The 16,492-nt window shown below is 44.9% G+C and overlaps 1 protein-coding gene across 5 annotated transcripts in view; it reads right to left on the reverse strand.

Annotated features, from left to right (window-relative positions):
* ZFAT (zinc finger and AT-hook domain containing) overlaps positions 1–16,492 on the reverse strand; it is a gene marked incomplete at both ends in the record, with an annotated part of 174,332 nt that overhangs the window by 56,555 nt on the left and 101,285 nt on the right. For all 5 annotated transcript variants that reach the window (XM_079722448.1, XM_079722451.1, XM_079722452.1 and 2 more), the window contains one exon: positions 12,373–12,461. In XM_079722448.1, coding sequence (XP_079578574.1) covers positions 12,373–12,461 — 89 coding nt within the window. The remainder of the gene's footprint in view (positions 1–12,372; positions 12,462–16,492) is intronic.

Genomic DNA, 16,492 nt, shown 5'->3' on the forward strand with positions numbered 1-16,492 from the left:
CGCGTTGGATCTGTGAACTGCCAAGTCCCATTACCCGCACAGGGTCATCCAGCAAAGCTAGTGGCCCTTTGAGAATGTTCTGGATGATGACATGGGCTGGGAGACTGACATGTTTCACAGATTTACAGAGTGCATCCCCACAGCTGCTCCGAAAGCCCTTTCAGCAGAGCCACATGCAGGCCCCTCACCCTGTAGCAAGAGAAAAACACACTGGGCCAGGTCAACCGCCAAGAGACTGGATCTGTACCCCTGGGCTGGGAAGTGAGCCACTCAAAAAGAAAAACATGCATATTCATAGGAAAAAGGACAGAGATTGTAAATTATAAGACACACGGTGATGCCGATACGGGAAATTCCTAGAGAGCATCTGCGTCTGGAATCCTGGCTCCCTCACCTCCTCCTCTAGCCTGGGCTCAGAGGTAGATGTGGACGACGCACATGTAGAACCAAGTGGGGGGACGGGTAAACTAAGCCCCAACCTGACATACACACAAAGAGCCTAAGGATGCACAGTCACAGGGGACCGACAAGGAGAAAAGGGACACAGGGGCTGAAGCAAAGAGGCACACACCAGAAAGGAAAGGACCTGCATCCCAAGGAGGGCCGGGGGCAAGTGGACGTCCACGGACTCACGTTCCTCGGGGTCAGCCCTTAAACGGGTTTGTGCCAAAGCTTTCAAAGCAATGCTGTCCGTGTGAATGAGAGGAGCACCCCGCCTCCTGTCCCACGGGTCACCCTGTGGTCTACAAGCCAAGCCTTCAGTCAAAGCTGCCCTGCGCCATCTGCGCAGAAGAGAAGAGTTTTGTAAAAAAATTTTTTTTTTGGCCCTGTCTCTTCAGGATTGTCAGCCTGAGAGCACAAGGTTGGAACTTCATTCCTGGGTTGGCCACAACAGGGACAACTCCAAGCTTGGGGCCAAGGATCCAGAGAGAAAAAAGCCAGGTCTTCATATGTTTCACCAAGCACAAAGTCACCTCTGTTGTAAAATAAGGCCCGAGACGAATTAAACAATTTAAAAGAATAAATGTTTTAACATGAAAGAATGCTCAACATCATTAATCATTAGAGAAATGCAAATCAAAACTACAATGAGATATCATCTCACACCAGTCAGAATGGCCATCATCAAGAAATCTAGAAACAATAAATGCTGGAGAGGGTGTGGAGAAAAGGGAACACTCTTGCACTGCTGGTGGGAATGTGAATTGGTACAGCCACTATGGAGAACAGTATGGAGGTTCCTTAAAAAACTAAAAATAGAACTACCATATGACCCAGCAATCCCACTACTAGGCATATACCCTGAGAAAACCATAATTCAAAAAGAGTCATGTACCAAAATGTTCATTGCAGCTCTATTCACAATAGCCCGGAGCTGGAAACAACCTAAGTGTCCATCATCGGATGAATGGATAAAGAAGATGTGGCACATATATACAATGGAATATTACTCAGCCATAAAAAGGAACGAAACTGAGCTATTTGTAATGAGGTGGATAGACCTAGAGTCTGTCATACAGAGTGAAGTAAGTCAGAAAGAGAAAGACAAATACCGTATGCTAACACATACATATGGAATTAAAAAAAAATGTCAAATGTCATGAAGAACCTAGGGGTAAAACGGGAATAAAGACACAGACCTACTTGAGAATGGACTTGAGGATATGGGGAGGGGGAAGGGTAAGCTGTGACAAAGCGAAAGAGAGGCATGGACATATATACACTACCAAACGTAAGGTAGATAGATAGTGGGAAGCAGCCGCAGAGCACAGGGAGATCAGCTCGGTGCTTTGTGACCGCCTGGAGGGGTGGGATGGGGAGGGTGGGAGGGAGGGAGATGCATGAGGGAAGGGATGTGGGAACAGATGTATATGTATGACTGATTCACTTTGTTATAAAGCAGAAACTAATAAAAAAAAAAGAATAAATGTTTTAAAACCGTGGAGTACCACAAGTTCCAAAATGCCTTATGTTGAGGCAATTATCTCATCACAATAAATAACAGTAAATCAATCCATACTAATTGCTTCTCGTGCAAGAGCTTAGAAGACTCTTCAAATGTTCTCCAATTATTGATTGTTTTTGTAATTGCTTATGCTGTCAAAATGCAATATTTCCAGAGAATATACTGCACACTATTAGACAGACAGGATTTTAATTTAACATAAGACAATCTGATTTCCTTTTTTTTATCCCCCAAAGTGCTTAAAAAATCTAAAATACATGGAAGCTGAAGATGGTATAACAGGCTTTTAGCAGAGACATTCCAGTTCAAAACAACTTAATAAATGGCCCCTCTGACCACCCGCCCCCCGCCATGGCTCTTCTTCCTCCTCATAGGCATACACATGCTTAAGGGAAAAAAGGGAAACCTAATCTCAGATTCTCCATTTTCATGGAAATTAAGAGCTGAAAAGCAAAATAAACACCACCAACAGCAACCCGACAATGGACTTCTCACTCTCTTTGCCCCATGGTTCAGTAATTTCCACTCATCTTGGGAAATGCTACAGCTGCTAAGTTTACACTCACTCAGCATTCTGCTTAAAGATTTTGCTTGAGTCTTGATAGCTAAACATCTAACTGCAGGCTTATATAATCAAAGCAGTGAGGGGAAAAAATGGGACGAGGGAGCCAGAACGTCCCTCTGCTTGGCTTGAGAGTAGGAAAGTGGAGGGTAACGCATGGAGGGTAGGTTTGTCTACAAAGAGACAAGGCTCAAAATCCCAGCTCCTCCACTTACAAATTGTGTTACTTTCAAGTATGTTACTTAACTGGACTCTGGGCCTGTTTCCTCATCTGTAAAATGGGAAGATCAATACCTACATCATAGTAGTTTTGAGGGCAAAATAAGGTAACATACATGAAACACCTGTTGAAATGCCCAGCAGATGGCTATTATAAAAGGGATTGGTCCACCTGTCTTTTTTATTCTGACACAAGATACTTAAACATTCCAACACTGTGGAGGAAGTTTCTGATGGAAAGATGGAACCATCTCCTGGGTAACAGAAGAAGTTATAGTAGAAATAAAGCCAAAATGCTTTCTATAAGCAACGCCGGGTGACTCAGCATTCTGGGAGATACTGAGGATCTCAGACTGAGGATTAACTTGAACTGTTTATAAATGTGTGGTTCTAAACATTCTGCTTCTTTGAGATCATTTCTGTACTTTCACTTCCTTGTTTATTAAGTTTAGAGTGGAAACTAGGAGTAAGTTAGTTCACTTCCTGGCTGAACTCATCCAAACACCACCTCTGTTCAATTTAGTATCTACGCCCCTTACACAGCCTGTGAGCTCAGCTGCCTGGCATCTTCTATATACATAACTTGATTCTGCTTCACATGGACACATTATGAACGCCTTTGGGACCCATTTCATTGTCAGAAATACAACAAGGGATTACACTAATCCCCTTTGATTTGTGGATATCAGTCGATCAGAAATTTTTGGTTGCTATAGGTTTCTAAAGCTATAGATTTTGCATGATAAGATAATACTATATTAACTCAATTAAAATACAGCTTTTAAAAAACGATAGAGTTGTAATAACTAGTTAGCTGGTCTTCTGGGTTCCTACAGAGCTTAGAACCAAACTTTCTTGCAGCAGTTAACATACTTGCTGTTGCTTTTCATGCACAGGTGGCTCTCCCCAGACCCGTGAGCCGGGCAGACAGAGGCCTGGCTTCATCCCAACATGCTCTGCCCTGGCACACAGTGGGTGCACAGAAAACACAGCAAGGACTCCAGGGCTGGAGCAGGTCGGGGAAGAGAAAGTCCACCACCATCCTCATCAAGGGTACGAAGCCTTCACCAAGTACACTGTAGGCTCTCCTGAGGTCGGGCTGGGCAGAGAGGGGAGAGAGCTCTGCAAGGAGCAGAAAGCCAGAGAGAAACAGGACTGCCTCAACAACCACATACCAACCAAGGGCCAAGATCGCAATTACAGCTTTGGAAGGACAGCAGTCAGGCCTGCTATTCTCTGTACAGTCCCCACGCTAATGGCCTGATACAAAGAGGCATTTACTTTCCCACGGACAACAGCCTCTACTGTTCTTTCACACGTAATATCTAGCATCCAGGTAAACATTATGAGATACGCAAAGAAGAAAATGTGACCCAATTCAAGAAAAAAAGTCAATAGAAACTGATGCACAGATCACTCAGGTATTGAAATTATTAGACAGAAACATTTAAATAATGATGATAAATAAGTTAAAGGCTCTAATGGAAAACATGTGTGAACAAATGATACTTTTTGGCAGAGAAAAAAATTATAAAAAAGAACTAACTGTCAATGCTATAAATAAAAAAAATCAGAAATGAATAATTCATTTGAGAATCTAAATAGCAGAACTGACATATGAGAGAAAAGATAAGTAAACTTGAAGATCAATACAAATCATACAAACTGAAACACAAAGAGAAAGAAGAATTAGAGACAGAAAGAGGACAGATCATTTGAATGCTGTGAGATATCAAACAGTTTAATATATGAGGTATTATAGTCCTAGAGGAAAAAACGGAAGCAAATGAAGCAGAAGTAATACGTAAAGACATAATGGCTGAGAACGGTCCAAACCTCATGAAAGATATCAACCCACAGGTCCAAAATCTCAGCAAGGTAAACACTAGGAAACCACACCTAAACATAATGATGTTAATATGATGAAAAAACAAAGAAAAAGAGAAAAATCTAAACCAGAGGGGAAAAAGAACCATCACATATAGGGGGAAATGATAAGAGAAATAATGAAAGACAAAACATAATGGGACAACATCTTTAGAGTGGTATCCTCCTAGAAATCTACAGTCATCAAAATATCCTTCAAAAATGAAGACAAAGAATTTCCAAATAGATAAAAGCTGAGATAATTCAACTCCAGCAAAACTGATATATATAACAAATGCTAATAGAAGTTCTCCAAACTAAAGGAAAATTTATCAGATGGAAGCTAGGCCTGCAGGAAAAAAAATAAAGAACACCAGAAAGGCTAAATATGTAAGTAAACATAAAAGACATTTTTAAGATTATATTTTCTTACATATATTTTAAATACTGACTAAACCAAAAAATAACACTATACTGAGGAGTTTAGAACACAAAGAGAAGTGATATGCATGACAACAAGAACCCAAAGGGTAGGAGGGATGTAACGTGAACTATAATGATTCATGGTCCTTCCATTGTTCATAAAACAGTATATTTGCAGCTAGCTAGAATATGTTAAAATACAGATGCATAGTGTGATGTCCACAGCAATAACTAAAAAGAAAAAAGAGAAACAACAAACAAAGAAAGTATAGTTAAAAAGCAAACAGGGACTTCCCTGGTGGCACAGTGGTAAAGAATCCACCTGCCAATGCAAGGGACACGGGTTTGAGCTCTGGTCCGGGAAGATCCCACATGTCATGGAGCAACTAAGCCCATGAGCCACAACTACTGAGCCCATGTGCCACAGCTACTGAAGCCCGCGCACCTAGAGCCTGTGCTCCGCAACAAGAGAAGATAAGAGAATCCACTGCAATGAGAAGCACATGCACCACAATGAAGAGTAGCCCCCACTAGCTGCAACTAGAGAAAGCCCATGTGCAGCAACGAAGACCCAATGCAGCCAAAAATAAATAAATAAAATAAATAAATTTATTTAAAAATAAAAAACAAACAAATCCTAATTGAGGGCTATACTATAAAATACCTCATCAGTACTCCTCAAAACTGCCAAGGTCATCAAAAACAGAGAAAGTCTGAGAAACTGTCAGATCCAAAAGCAGCCTAAGAAGACATCATGACTAAATGTAATATGGTACCCTAATGGGATCCTAGAACAGGAAAAGGACATTAGGTAAAATCTAAGGAAATCTTAATAAAATATGGACTTTAGTTAATGATGTATTAATATTGGTTCATTAGTTGCAGCAAATGTACTATTGTAAATGTCAGATGCTAACAACAGGAGAAACTGGGTATGTGGAATATGGAAACTCTCCATATTACCATAACAATTTTTCTGTAATTCTACAACTGTTCTAAAATTTAAAATTTACCTGAAAAAGAAAATCTCTACTCTCAGGGGAAAAAGTCAAATGGAATACTAAAAAATACCTGATTCACCCAAAAGAAGCCAGAAGAGGAGGAGAGAGGATCAAAGAACTGACATGACAGAGAAAATAAACACCAAGACCATACTTTTCAAGTGAGACATGTCAAAAATTACATTAAATGTAAATGAACTAAGCACTCCAATTAAAGAGCAGTGATTGTCAGACTGGTTGTGTGTGGGCACGTGGACACACACACACACACACACACATATACAGGCAACAACAAGATCCAGCTATATGCTATTTACAAGAACACACTTTATATAAAAACTCAGATAGGACCTTTCCTTCACACAGTTCAAAACCCAGTGCAGTGGCTGGCAGATTATGATTTGTGGAGCCTCTGCCTCAGAACCACATGGGAATGTGGTATAGTCAAGGATGCCGGTCTGGCCTCCAGGTTTACGGAAAGAGAAGAACTAATCCAATGGGAAGGGTGGCAGGAGGCCAGAGATGCTCCCATTAAAAAGAAAGCCCCCCAGCTCTTGTTACCAAGAGAGCAAGCCTGAGGCCCTCACAGCACCTCCTCCCTGGAGCTGGCCTGCACAGGGCTGATGGTCCAGGTCTGTCCAAAGCAATGGGGGCACATTCCTTCTAATCTGCTCCCTCAAATCAACCTCTCCTTCTTAATGTAGCCCTTGAAATAATGGTATCATTGTTCCCAATTTTCAAATAAGGAGACAGTGGCCCAAAAAGGCGAAGGATCAAAATCCCCAAAGGTCAGCTAGTTAGTAAGTCGTGGCATTAAGATTTTGATCCTTATCTGCCTAACTCCAAAGCCATAAGCAACAACAAAAGTAAAATAACACCAACATCTAAAAAAATATATAAGGAAAACACAACACCTGGAAAATATTTAGAATGAGTGATTTACAAACATAAATTGAAAGCATGATTAGACTGGTTTATAATCCTTGCTTTGGTTCTTTTAGGAACTGGAGTCATTTTTAAGAGACAGGGGAGGGGAAAAAGAGCCAACATTTTTTGATCATCTACCATGTACCAGATCCACTTCTCATAAAAGTGATATTGCCTTTAATATCTTCAATACCAGGAGACACATATTGCCATCAACGTTTTACAAACAATAAAATTGTATAAAGAAGTTAAATAACACAGCCTTAAGTGGCACAGTCTGTCTAGCTCTAAACCTGAGTCTGTCTTGTTCTAAAAGCCTGTGTTTTTCTACAAGATCTCATTGCTCTCAGAAATTTTCAAGTGCCAAACAATCTCAATGAACTTCCAGATGGCACAGCTACCGTGGTACAAATGGCATGGTCACTTTGGAAGAGAGTTTGGGGGTTTCTTACAAAACTAAACGTACTCTTACCATACAATCTCGCCATTGCACTCCTTGGTATTTACCCAAAGGAGGTGAGAATGTATGACCACACAGAAACCTGCAAATGGATGTTTACAGCAGCCTTATTCATAACTGCCAAAACTCAGAAGCAACTAAGATGTCCTTTAGTAGATAAATGCATAAACTGTGGTCCATCCAGACAATGGAATATTATTCAGTGTTAAAAAGAAATGAGCTATCAAGCCATGAAAAGACATGGAGGAACCTTAAATGCAATTACTAAGTGAAAGAAGCCAATCTAGAAGGGCTACATACTGTACAATTCCTACTGTATGACATTCTGGGAAAGGCAAAACTATGGAGACAGCAGAAAGGTCAGAAGTTGCCAGGAGGCAGAGGGAAGAGAGGGATTAATAGGCAGAGCAAAGAGGATCTTGGGGGCAGTATAACTATTCTGTATGGTACTGTAATTGTGGATATATGTCATTATACATTTGTCCAAACCCGTAGAATGTACACCACCAAGAGGGAACCCAAATATTAACTATGGGCTTCAGGTGATTATGATATATCAATATAGGTTCATCAGTTGTAACAAATGTACCACACTGGTGGGGATGTTGAAAATGGGGGAGGCTGTATGTGGAGGGGGAGTGGAGCCAGGTGGTATATAGGAAGTCTCTATATTTTCCTCCCAATTTTGCTATGAACCTAAAACTACTTTGTTTTCTGTTTTTTTTTTTTTTTTCGGCTGTGCCACATGGCTTGTGGGATCGTAGCTCCCCAACCAGTGATTGAACCTGGACCTCTGACAGTGAAAGCGCCAAGTCCTAACCACTGGACCGCCAGGGAATTCCCCTAAAACCACTTTTAAAAATAGTTTCTAAATTTAAAAAAATAGATAAGACTGGTAAAATCCAAATAAGGTCTATAGTTTAGTTAATAGTAGTGTCGCAAAGTCCATTTCCTACTTTTGACAACATACTATAGCTAAAGATGTTATCACCAAGGGAAAGTGGGTGCTAGGTACACAGGAACTCCAAGACTTTTTGTGAGTCTAAAATTATTTCAAAATGTTCTTAAATTAAATAAAGCCACTTTTTATTATTGATGTGCGAGGAGACCGGCACAGAATCCACCAGCCCTGTGACTGAGAATATTTCTATCAGCAGAGTTATGGGTTCATATGAGCCTAATGGAGAAAACTCCACAAGTGAGTCTGCCTGGTGATCACATTGCTTACAGAATGGCATGCGGCTTGTTTATGTGCAAGAAGCAGAGAGCTGAACAGCTGGGCCAAGGGAACAAGCCTGCTCCTGTTTAGAGACTCCTGGCTCAGCACTGGTTCCTCTCATCCGAGCATCTTCTCTGGCACACCTTTAAGGTCGATTGTGTCAGCCCCACCCTAGGGAATGCATTTTATTTACAGCTGCAAGAAGCACATATAACACCTTCACTGTTGTGAACCCTCAGTGGTTTGGTGGGCTTTGCCCAGTGTTCCATAGTCTTTGGGTTTTAGGGTGACATAGAAATGCTTTTGGTATGATGTCCACTGTAGGGTTATTTATAACAGCAAGAACTGGAAACGACCCAACTGTCCAATTATGAGGGGAATGTTACATTAAACTATGACACTCATCCTTATGCAGCCATTAAAAGCAGTTAATAAATGTATTTTCATAAAATGAAAAAAGGCCCATGAAATGAGGATAAAGAAAAAAGGCAATATTTATAATGGCTAAAGTATGCAGGTGCCCCCGTCTGGCCTTTGACTGTGAGGTTGTTCTAACTCAGAAGTGAAGTATTCTCAGCAAATCATCTGGCCACTCATCTAAGCCACATTCTCCAGTAGAGCTTCATCACTGATAAAGCTGACATTTTAATCTCCATCAAAAAAATGCTCATTTACAGTGTGACCTCAACCATGTCTAACAATACATCCAAAAATTCCCCCGAGGAAAAGAACCAAAAAGCATTTTCCAAATCTTATTTAGTGAATACATTTTAATTTCATTCTTAAAATAAACACATGAATGACACCATGTAATTTTAAAAGGCAATACAGGAGTTTGTCTTTATTACAGTGTTTCCTGACACAAATTATATACTGAAAATTACACATCCAGATCTGGAAAGGCAAACTGGTTTCCTCTAGCAAGCCAACTGCAATGGATTAGCAGTATTTGCCCAAGATGTTGAAGTCTCATCTTGGATCAGTAAACCAGTGACACTTGATTTCTTCATAATGTTTGCTGTGGGTAGGAAAAGGGAATGTAGGAGATGCATACTACATATTTTATGATATGGATGAAAAATGTCTACCACACAGATAGATGTGAAAGGAAGAAAAAAGAGTGGGGGAATGCAGTGGGCAGAAAAATGCCCTCCCCAAAGATGACCACGTCCTAATCCCTGGAACCTTATGTGGCAAAAAGGAATTAAGACTACAGCTAGAATTAAGGTTATTGATCCTCTGACTTTAAGATAAGGACACTGTCCTGGGTTATCCAAGTGGGTGCGCTGTAATCACAGGGTCCGTTCAAACTGGAAGAGGAAAGCAGAAGAGGAGAGTCAGAGGAGGAGAGAGATGGGGGATGCTCACCTGGCTTTGAAGACAAGACGAAGGGGCCGTGAGCCGAGGAGTGCGGAAGGCCTGTAGGAGCCAGAGAAGAGCAAGGAAATGGATTTTCTCCTAGAGCCTCCAGAAAGAACATGTCACCTGCATGTTAGCTCAGTGTGACCTGTGCTGGAATTCTGAACCACAGAACTATAAGACAATAAACTTGTGTTGTTTAAGTTACAAAGCTGGAGTAATTTATCACAACAGTAATGGAAAACTACTACAGGGGTGGACAGAGAGGAAAGGGAAAGGGCAATTACGGTTAGGAGGAGGGTGGCTGGCAGGAATCCATTTCATTTTGCCTCATCAGCCCCAGTTAACTGAGAAGCATGACTTACACGCATGTGTACAAGAAGAGTATCCTGACATGGAGGAAGGGAGAAGCCCGGGGCTGAATTAGTGGTTCTCATTCAGGCTGAATCTTATCCGCAGCTGGGGCACCGCTCAGCAGGGCGACCCCTACATCCACAGAGAGCCTGTGGGAAACCGGCCATGACCCAGGGCCCAGCTTAGTCGGGCTCCTGAGGCCCTGGAGTACGACCATGTGATGGCAGGAAAAAGCTGAGAACCACACGTGAGAGGGACACCTTCAATCAAATCACCCCCAGATGCACTTCTGCACACAAACCAAAGATTCCACACATCTGAGGAACAAGTCAATGAGGACTTCAGGGCAGAGAGACTGTCTGCTGCGTCTGGTTAGGAAGGGAAGATGCTCCACACAGAAACTGAGGAATGGATGAGAAGTCTAGCTCCGATTCTGAAACAGCGAGCACAGAAATCACCCTCCCTGGGTCTACATTTCTCATCTATAAAGTGAGAGTTCCCCTAACTCTGCATCCTCTAGTCCTACAATGGCACTAGTCTAAGAAAATCCAGAGTCCCCCAAAGAAACACATCTATGAGAGGTGGAATGCGACATTAAGCTCTTAATTTTAATTATGTGCAAAGTATGCAAACATGGAATATCCCAGTTGAGACATTTTGCACGCCTGCTGGGTGACACGTGGCTCTCACCTGAGAAACTCGCGTTCGGTGCAGACCTGAAAGCAGCTACAGAAGCGACAGGCACAGCAGCCTCAGGTTCCCCAACTGCCCCCTTTCAGCCGTCAACGAGGGACTGAGAAGATCTGGCGAGAGAAGCTCAGGCCTAGGACTCGGAGGCAAGGCCCCAGTTCTCACTCCCTCACCTCCTGGATAGTCAAAGCACATGAGCCCTCAGCCCCCCCGAGCCACCTGGTTTCTTAACTACAAGAGGAGAGATCATGAGGCTTCATGTGACTTCATCCCAAGGCTGTTCTGAGCATCAGATGAGCTTGTCGTCAGGGAGGGTCCTCGTACCTCAGAAGGGGTGACAGACGGCACAGGCTGGCTGCTATTATAACGGCGACTGAAGCCCGTGGATATGGGCCTCGAGGAAAGATTCGTGGGGGTCACTTAACTTATGTGAGATGCAGGTTGCTCAGCTGTCCAATCCGGGCAATGATATCTACTGTGTGGAGATCAGAGTTGAGGGGGGTGAAGCTCCTGGCACAGTGCAGGGACACAGTAGATGCTCAATAAATATAAATGCACCTCTGAGTGTGGTGGCCCAGGGTCCTTCCACTTTCTGCCTACCGCCCTCTGGGACTTAGCAGTGGACACGATTTCAACAAACATCTCAGAGCATCATGTTCCCACCTTCACATGCACGTGCCAGCAGCAACAGCATCGATTTTAAGGGTCAAGTTGCTGAGGGCTGAGCAGAATTTTTTATTAAACAAATTCACTGGACCAGAGTGCTTGTTGTCAATAACTGCACCATAAGCAGTGGCCAAGGGGATATTACCATCTACATGAAAGAAACATTAACTGGAGGTATTAAAAGAATAAGGAAAGCCACGGTCTCCCGAGCCCCTGTTACACGCTGGCACCGTGGCGGGCACATGAGCGCCATTTCAAGCTCTTACAAGCGCCTGCCAACCAGGCATCATCACACCTGCCATAACAGGGGTTCACCTGAGACAATCCAGGATCTGACAGCACACACTTGTCCTTAAAGCACGTACTCTTTGCTCTAAATCGCTCCAGTTTTTTACGGTGAGAGGGTGCCTTTCTCTAGTCTGCGTTCTCTTACACTCTGTTCCTGGACTTGGTCCCCAAAGTACAGAGAAGCGCTACACGTGCAGAAGGAGAGGGCATACAGTCAGCCGAGCCACGCCCCAGGCTCCATGTGCACTGGCTAAGCAGGCCCAGAAGGGAAGGGTACACTCCAAAACAACAAAAGGAGGCTCCCTCCATCTTTATTTTGAAGAGCGGTGCGCTTCCAACCTGAATACCCGCTCCGGCGCCGAGCCCACTTACCTTGAAGGAGGCGTGCTGCTCCATGTGCCTCAGCAGCTGTGGCTTCTGGGCTGCTGTGTAGTCACACACCGTGCACTTGAACTGCTTCCCTGAAAAGAAGGGAGAAGAAGGTGAGCGCCGTCAGGCTCGCAGCCCCTGCGTGTGAGTGGAGCGTGCACGAAGGCACGAAGATGCCCTGTGCCGTCGGGGGTGTCCAGAGCGTCAGGGGGAACCAGCAAGGACATGCACAGCCGCAAGGCAGCATATGCTCCGTCTAGCCCAGGGGAGGCTGGGGGGCCGCACGCCAGGGGCCTCAGTGTCTCCCTAGGAGTGTGGACGCCACCCCGAGAGCCGACAGCACCTGCAGAATGCCCTTCAGCAAGAGAAGAGATCTGTGTTTTGGAACTCGTAGGAGTGTAAAAGGCAGATTTCAGGAGACGCTAGAGAGAAAACGACAGAGAAGTGTGAAACGTGGGTCTTTTGAGAGGATTAATGTTTCAGCAATTTATAAACATTCAGTGATGTGATAAACAAGCCCACACGTTAAATCAATGGATATATGGGGCAGGCTACGTTTTTTACCCCCGAGGAGCAAAAATAAAACCTCAACTTGCAATAATGCAAATGTGCAACCAAATAAACCTATGGCCTACTTCTCACAGCAGCGATGTTCACCACGCAGCTTCTAATGGCTCTAAGCCTCCAGAGGCAGCAATGACCACAGTCACTGCACGTGGTGCCACAGAAACACTGGCTCCCTCTGGGGACCTCTCACACCTTTCCTTTGCAGACGAGCTGGGTGAAAAAGCTGTCCACCTCTGCAGCCTCCATGCTCCTTTTCTATGCACTCCTGAGCCCACCCCAAAACTGGCAGGCGACACCAGCTTGCCCCAAAACCTGTCTCGCCGAGGTAACCAGGGACCTCCATGACGCCAAGCCAATGGCGGACTCCAGTCCTCATTTGACAGGACTCTCCCGCACGTGGCTCTGCTAACAGGCCGCGCTTGGGAAACCCTCTGCTCCTGTGACGCCACGCCACTACTGCCTCTCCCCGTGCCTCTCTATTCGTTCTGTGTATCCCGGACACACTCTCTCCCATCTACAGCTTTTACACACTGAGGTCCCAGAGTGCTCCAGCCCACACCCCCGCTCTTCTCCTTCTACAAGCATCCTTGCATGTAAACCTTTGAGGTCAAAATCCACACCTTCTACTCATACTTTTACACCTTCTATCATTCCCTAAACTTGAGGTTTGAGTATTCAACTGTCTGCTTAGCTGTCCCAAATGTCCTCATTTGGACTCTTTGCCTCACCCATCATATGGGTTCCAACTCCAGCCTTCCTAGTTTATCACCCACCTGATCGCCCGAGTCAGAGACCCAGTAGCCTTCCTCAACATCTCCATGACCCCAACTTCACTCACCTTATTTTTTAAGCACCTGATTTCAACTCCCAGTATTTTTCTATTTCTCTCTGTTTCTAAAACCTCCACACTGGTTTAGGCCCTCCTCATTTCCTTCCTGGACAACGGCGAAAGCCATTGCTCAAAAGAATTGGTTTCTTTTCTTTCAGGCAATCCTCCCATCCATCTATCACCCACCCACTGCCCCCCCCTCCCCATCCATCATCCATCCGTCCTGATGCTCCATCCTCCATCCTTGATCTAACACACAAACTCGTCCACGGCCCTTGCTGCACAGCCCACCAATGACTCCAAATACAGATCAAAGTTGAAGTTCCAAAGCATGGCACGGAAGGCACCCAAAATCAAAGTAACTCTCCCCCGCGATCCGTCTCTCTGACGTCCTGTTTTGCCTTTGCAGTCTAAGAACCCTGAGCCTCTGCTACCATCTTCCATGCCTGAGATGCACTGTCTCTTGGCATGTGGTCATCCTTCACTTTAACTGAAAACTCCAGCTGAACACCACCTCTGGTACAAGCGGGCTAAGAGCCGCCCCCTGAAGCTCCCCCACGCTCTCACACCCTCTATCCATGCCCTGGCCTTGCAGCATGGTCATGACCTGCCAGTGGCCTCCCATCGGCAGGAACCATGGCTTAGTCATCTCGGCACTCCCAGTGCCTGAGCACCTGGCACACACTGAACACATTCTGTGCATTCTACTAAACTGAGCTGGGCAAGAAGCAAAAAGGAAACTTTGTACATTTTTTTTTTTTTTTTTTTTTTTTTTTGCGGTACACAGGCCTCTCACTGTTGTGGCCTCTCCCGTTGCAGAGCACAGGCTCCGGACGCGCAGGCTCAGCGGCCATGGCTCACGGGCCTAGCTGCTCCACGGCATGTGGGATCTTCCTGGACCAGGGCACGAACCCGTGTCCCCTGCATCGGCAGGCGGACTCTCAACCACTGCGCCACCAGAGAAGCCCAACTTTGTACATCTTACTTGACTAATGCTCTCAATAGCAGCAGCAAAAGGGAAACAATAATATAAACATGTTAATACTGCGATTGTACCTATCATTCCAGGCGAAGGACCCCCAAACTCTAGATTCTACTAATTCTGCAAGTCCAAAGTATGAGGAAAACTTTTTCATGTGTAAGGCAGAAAAGTCATAATTAGAGCACAGTTAACACCTTCCCTTGAACACAGTACCATCTTTTTCAAACAGAAGGGCTATGCATGGCTACACATCTCCTGTATAAACTCGGACACCCATACTTCTCCACTGGTGTGTGACTCGCCTAAATACATCATGACTGTGTCAGGCACCCTGAGCAGAATGGTGTCTAGGTTCCCCACTGGCACCACGCGGGGAGGAAAGCTGATATCCACGTTGATAAATATTTTCACTCACTACCAATACACTTGGATCAAAGAGGAGGAGATTAAGCCAAAAATGATTAGTGCCTGAAATGAATAAATGGCATCACCTCGTTTGAGGTCCACAGCCAGCCTTTTATGAATATACTCCCAGGGCTCGCCAGAGACAAGGAAAGGAGGCAGCTCTTAAAAGCCATCCCTTATGAGGCGTCAGAGCGCAGGCAATAAATATTACAAATATTTTCAGCGACCACTGACGCCCCCCCGCACCGAACAGGCTGGGAGAGCACTTGACATAATCTTTTGCTGCCTGATTAAAATAATGCAATATAGATGCATGACTAATCATAAAAATGTAATGATTTGAGACCATCAGATTGTTTTCTATCAAGATACTCCTGAGAATCACAGGGAGAATTGTCTAGAAAATGCAGTATTTACCCAAGGTTAGAGTGACCTCAAAGGGCTGGTAGGTGCACCGCAAATGGCTGTATCGGATGTGAGTCACAGAGCAGCCCAGGAAAAGAAGGGAATGATGACAAAGAGAAAATGAGGTGGACTTTTAAAAAAAACTTAGTTCATTTTGCACACAACGTGCCCAGCTAGCTCTACGTAGCGAGCTGCTGGCCGTCGGCAGCTGTGCCAGGACGTGGCGTGTCTGATCTCCTCGTGCAGCCCAGAACCCGGGGAGGCAAGGCAGGGCACCCCTCTTATGGATGAGGGACTAGGAACACGAAGCTGAGCAACTTGCCAGGTTGTGAAGCAGTCGGTGGCAGAGCCTGGATTTGGACCCCAAAGCTCTGACTCGGCTACATAAGAATCCCCTCGGCTAATAAGGACATGGCACGATTTCCCCAAAGGGAACAAAGAATTTCCAACAGCAAGGGGCACATGTGAACCACACGCGTAAAGCCTGGTCCCGCAGGATGGCGGCCCCAGGAAGCACCAGCGTGGCACGGAGGGGCACTCTCCTGCAGCCCTGGCCAGCTCACCTGTGAGGCCCGAGGCTCATTCCTCCCTGCTGCTCAGTGTGTCCCCACTAGAAAAATGGGGAGGCAACCTCTGCCTGCTGCCAGGATGGGCTCAGATTCTGGGTGGCAAGCACCCGCAAAGTGGTCCCCTGAGAGAAGAGGCTGAGGGTGTGTGCAGGTGACCCAGCAGCGGACCCTGCTCTGCCACGGCCACTGGGGCAGCGCCCCTCAAATCCTAGTGCTTTGACGTCCCTGGCACTCTCGGGGACAATGCAAGGATAGGTCCAATTAAGCCAGCCTGAGATAATACTCCTTAAAATAGAAAGAATGCAAACAGAGAAAGGAAAATGATAACGTGCAAGTAACGTATAATATCAAAGCGTTCACAGAAGG

The sequence above is a fragment of the Hyperoodon ampullatus genome (assembly GCF_949752795.1).
Source record: "Hyperoodon ampullatus genome assembly, chromosome: 17".
Lineage (NCBI taxonomy): Eukaryota > Metazoa > Chordata > Mammalia > Artiodactyla > Ziphiidae > Hyperoodon > Hyperoodon ampullatus.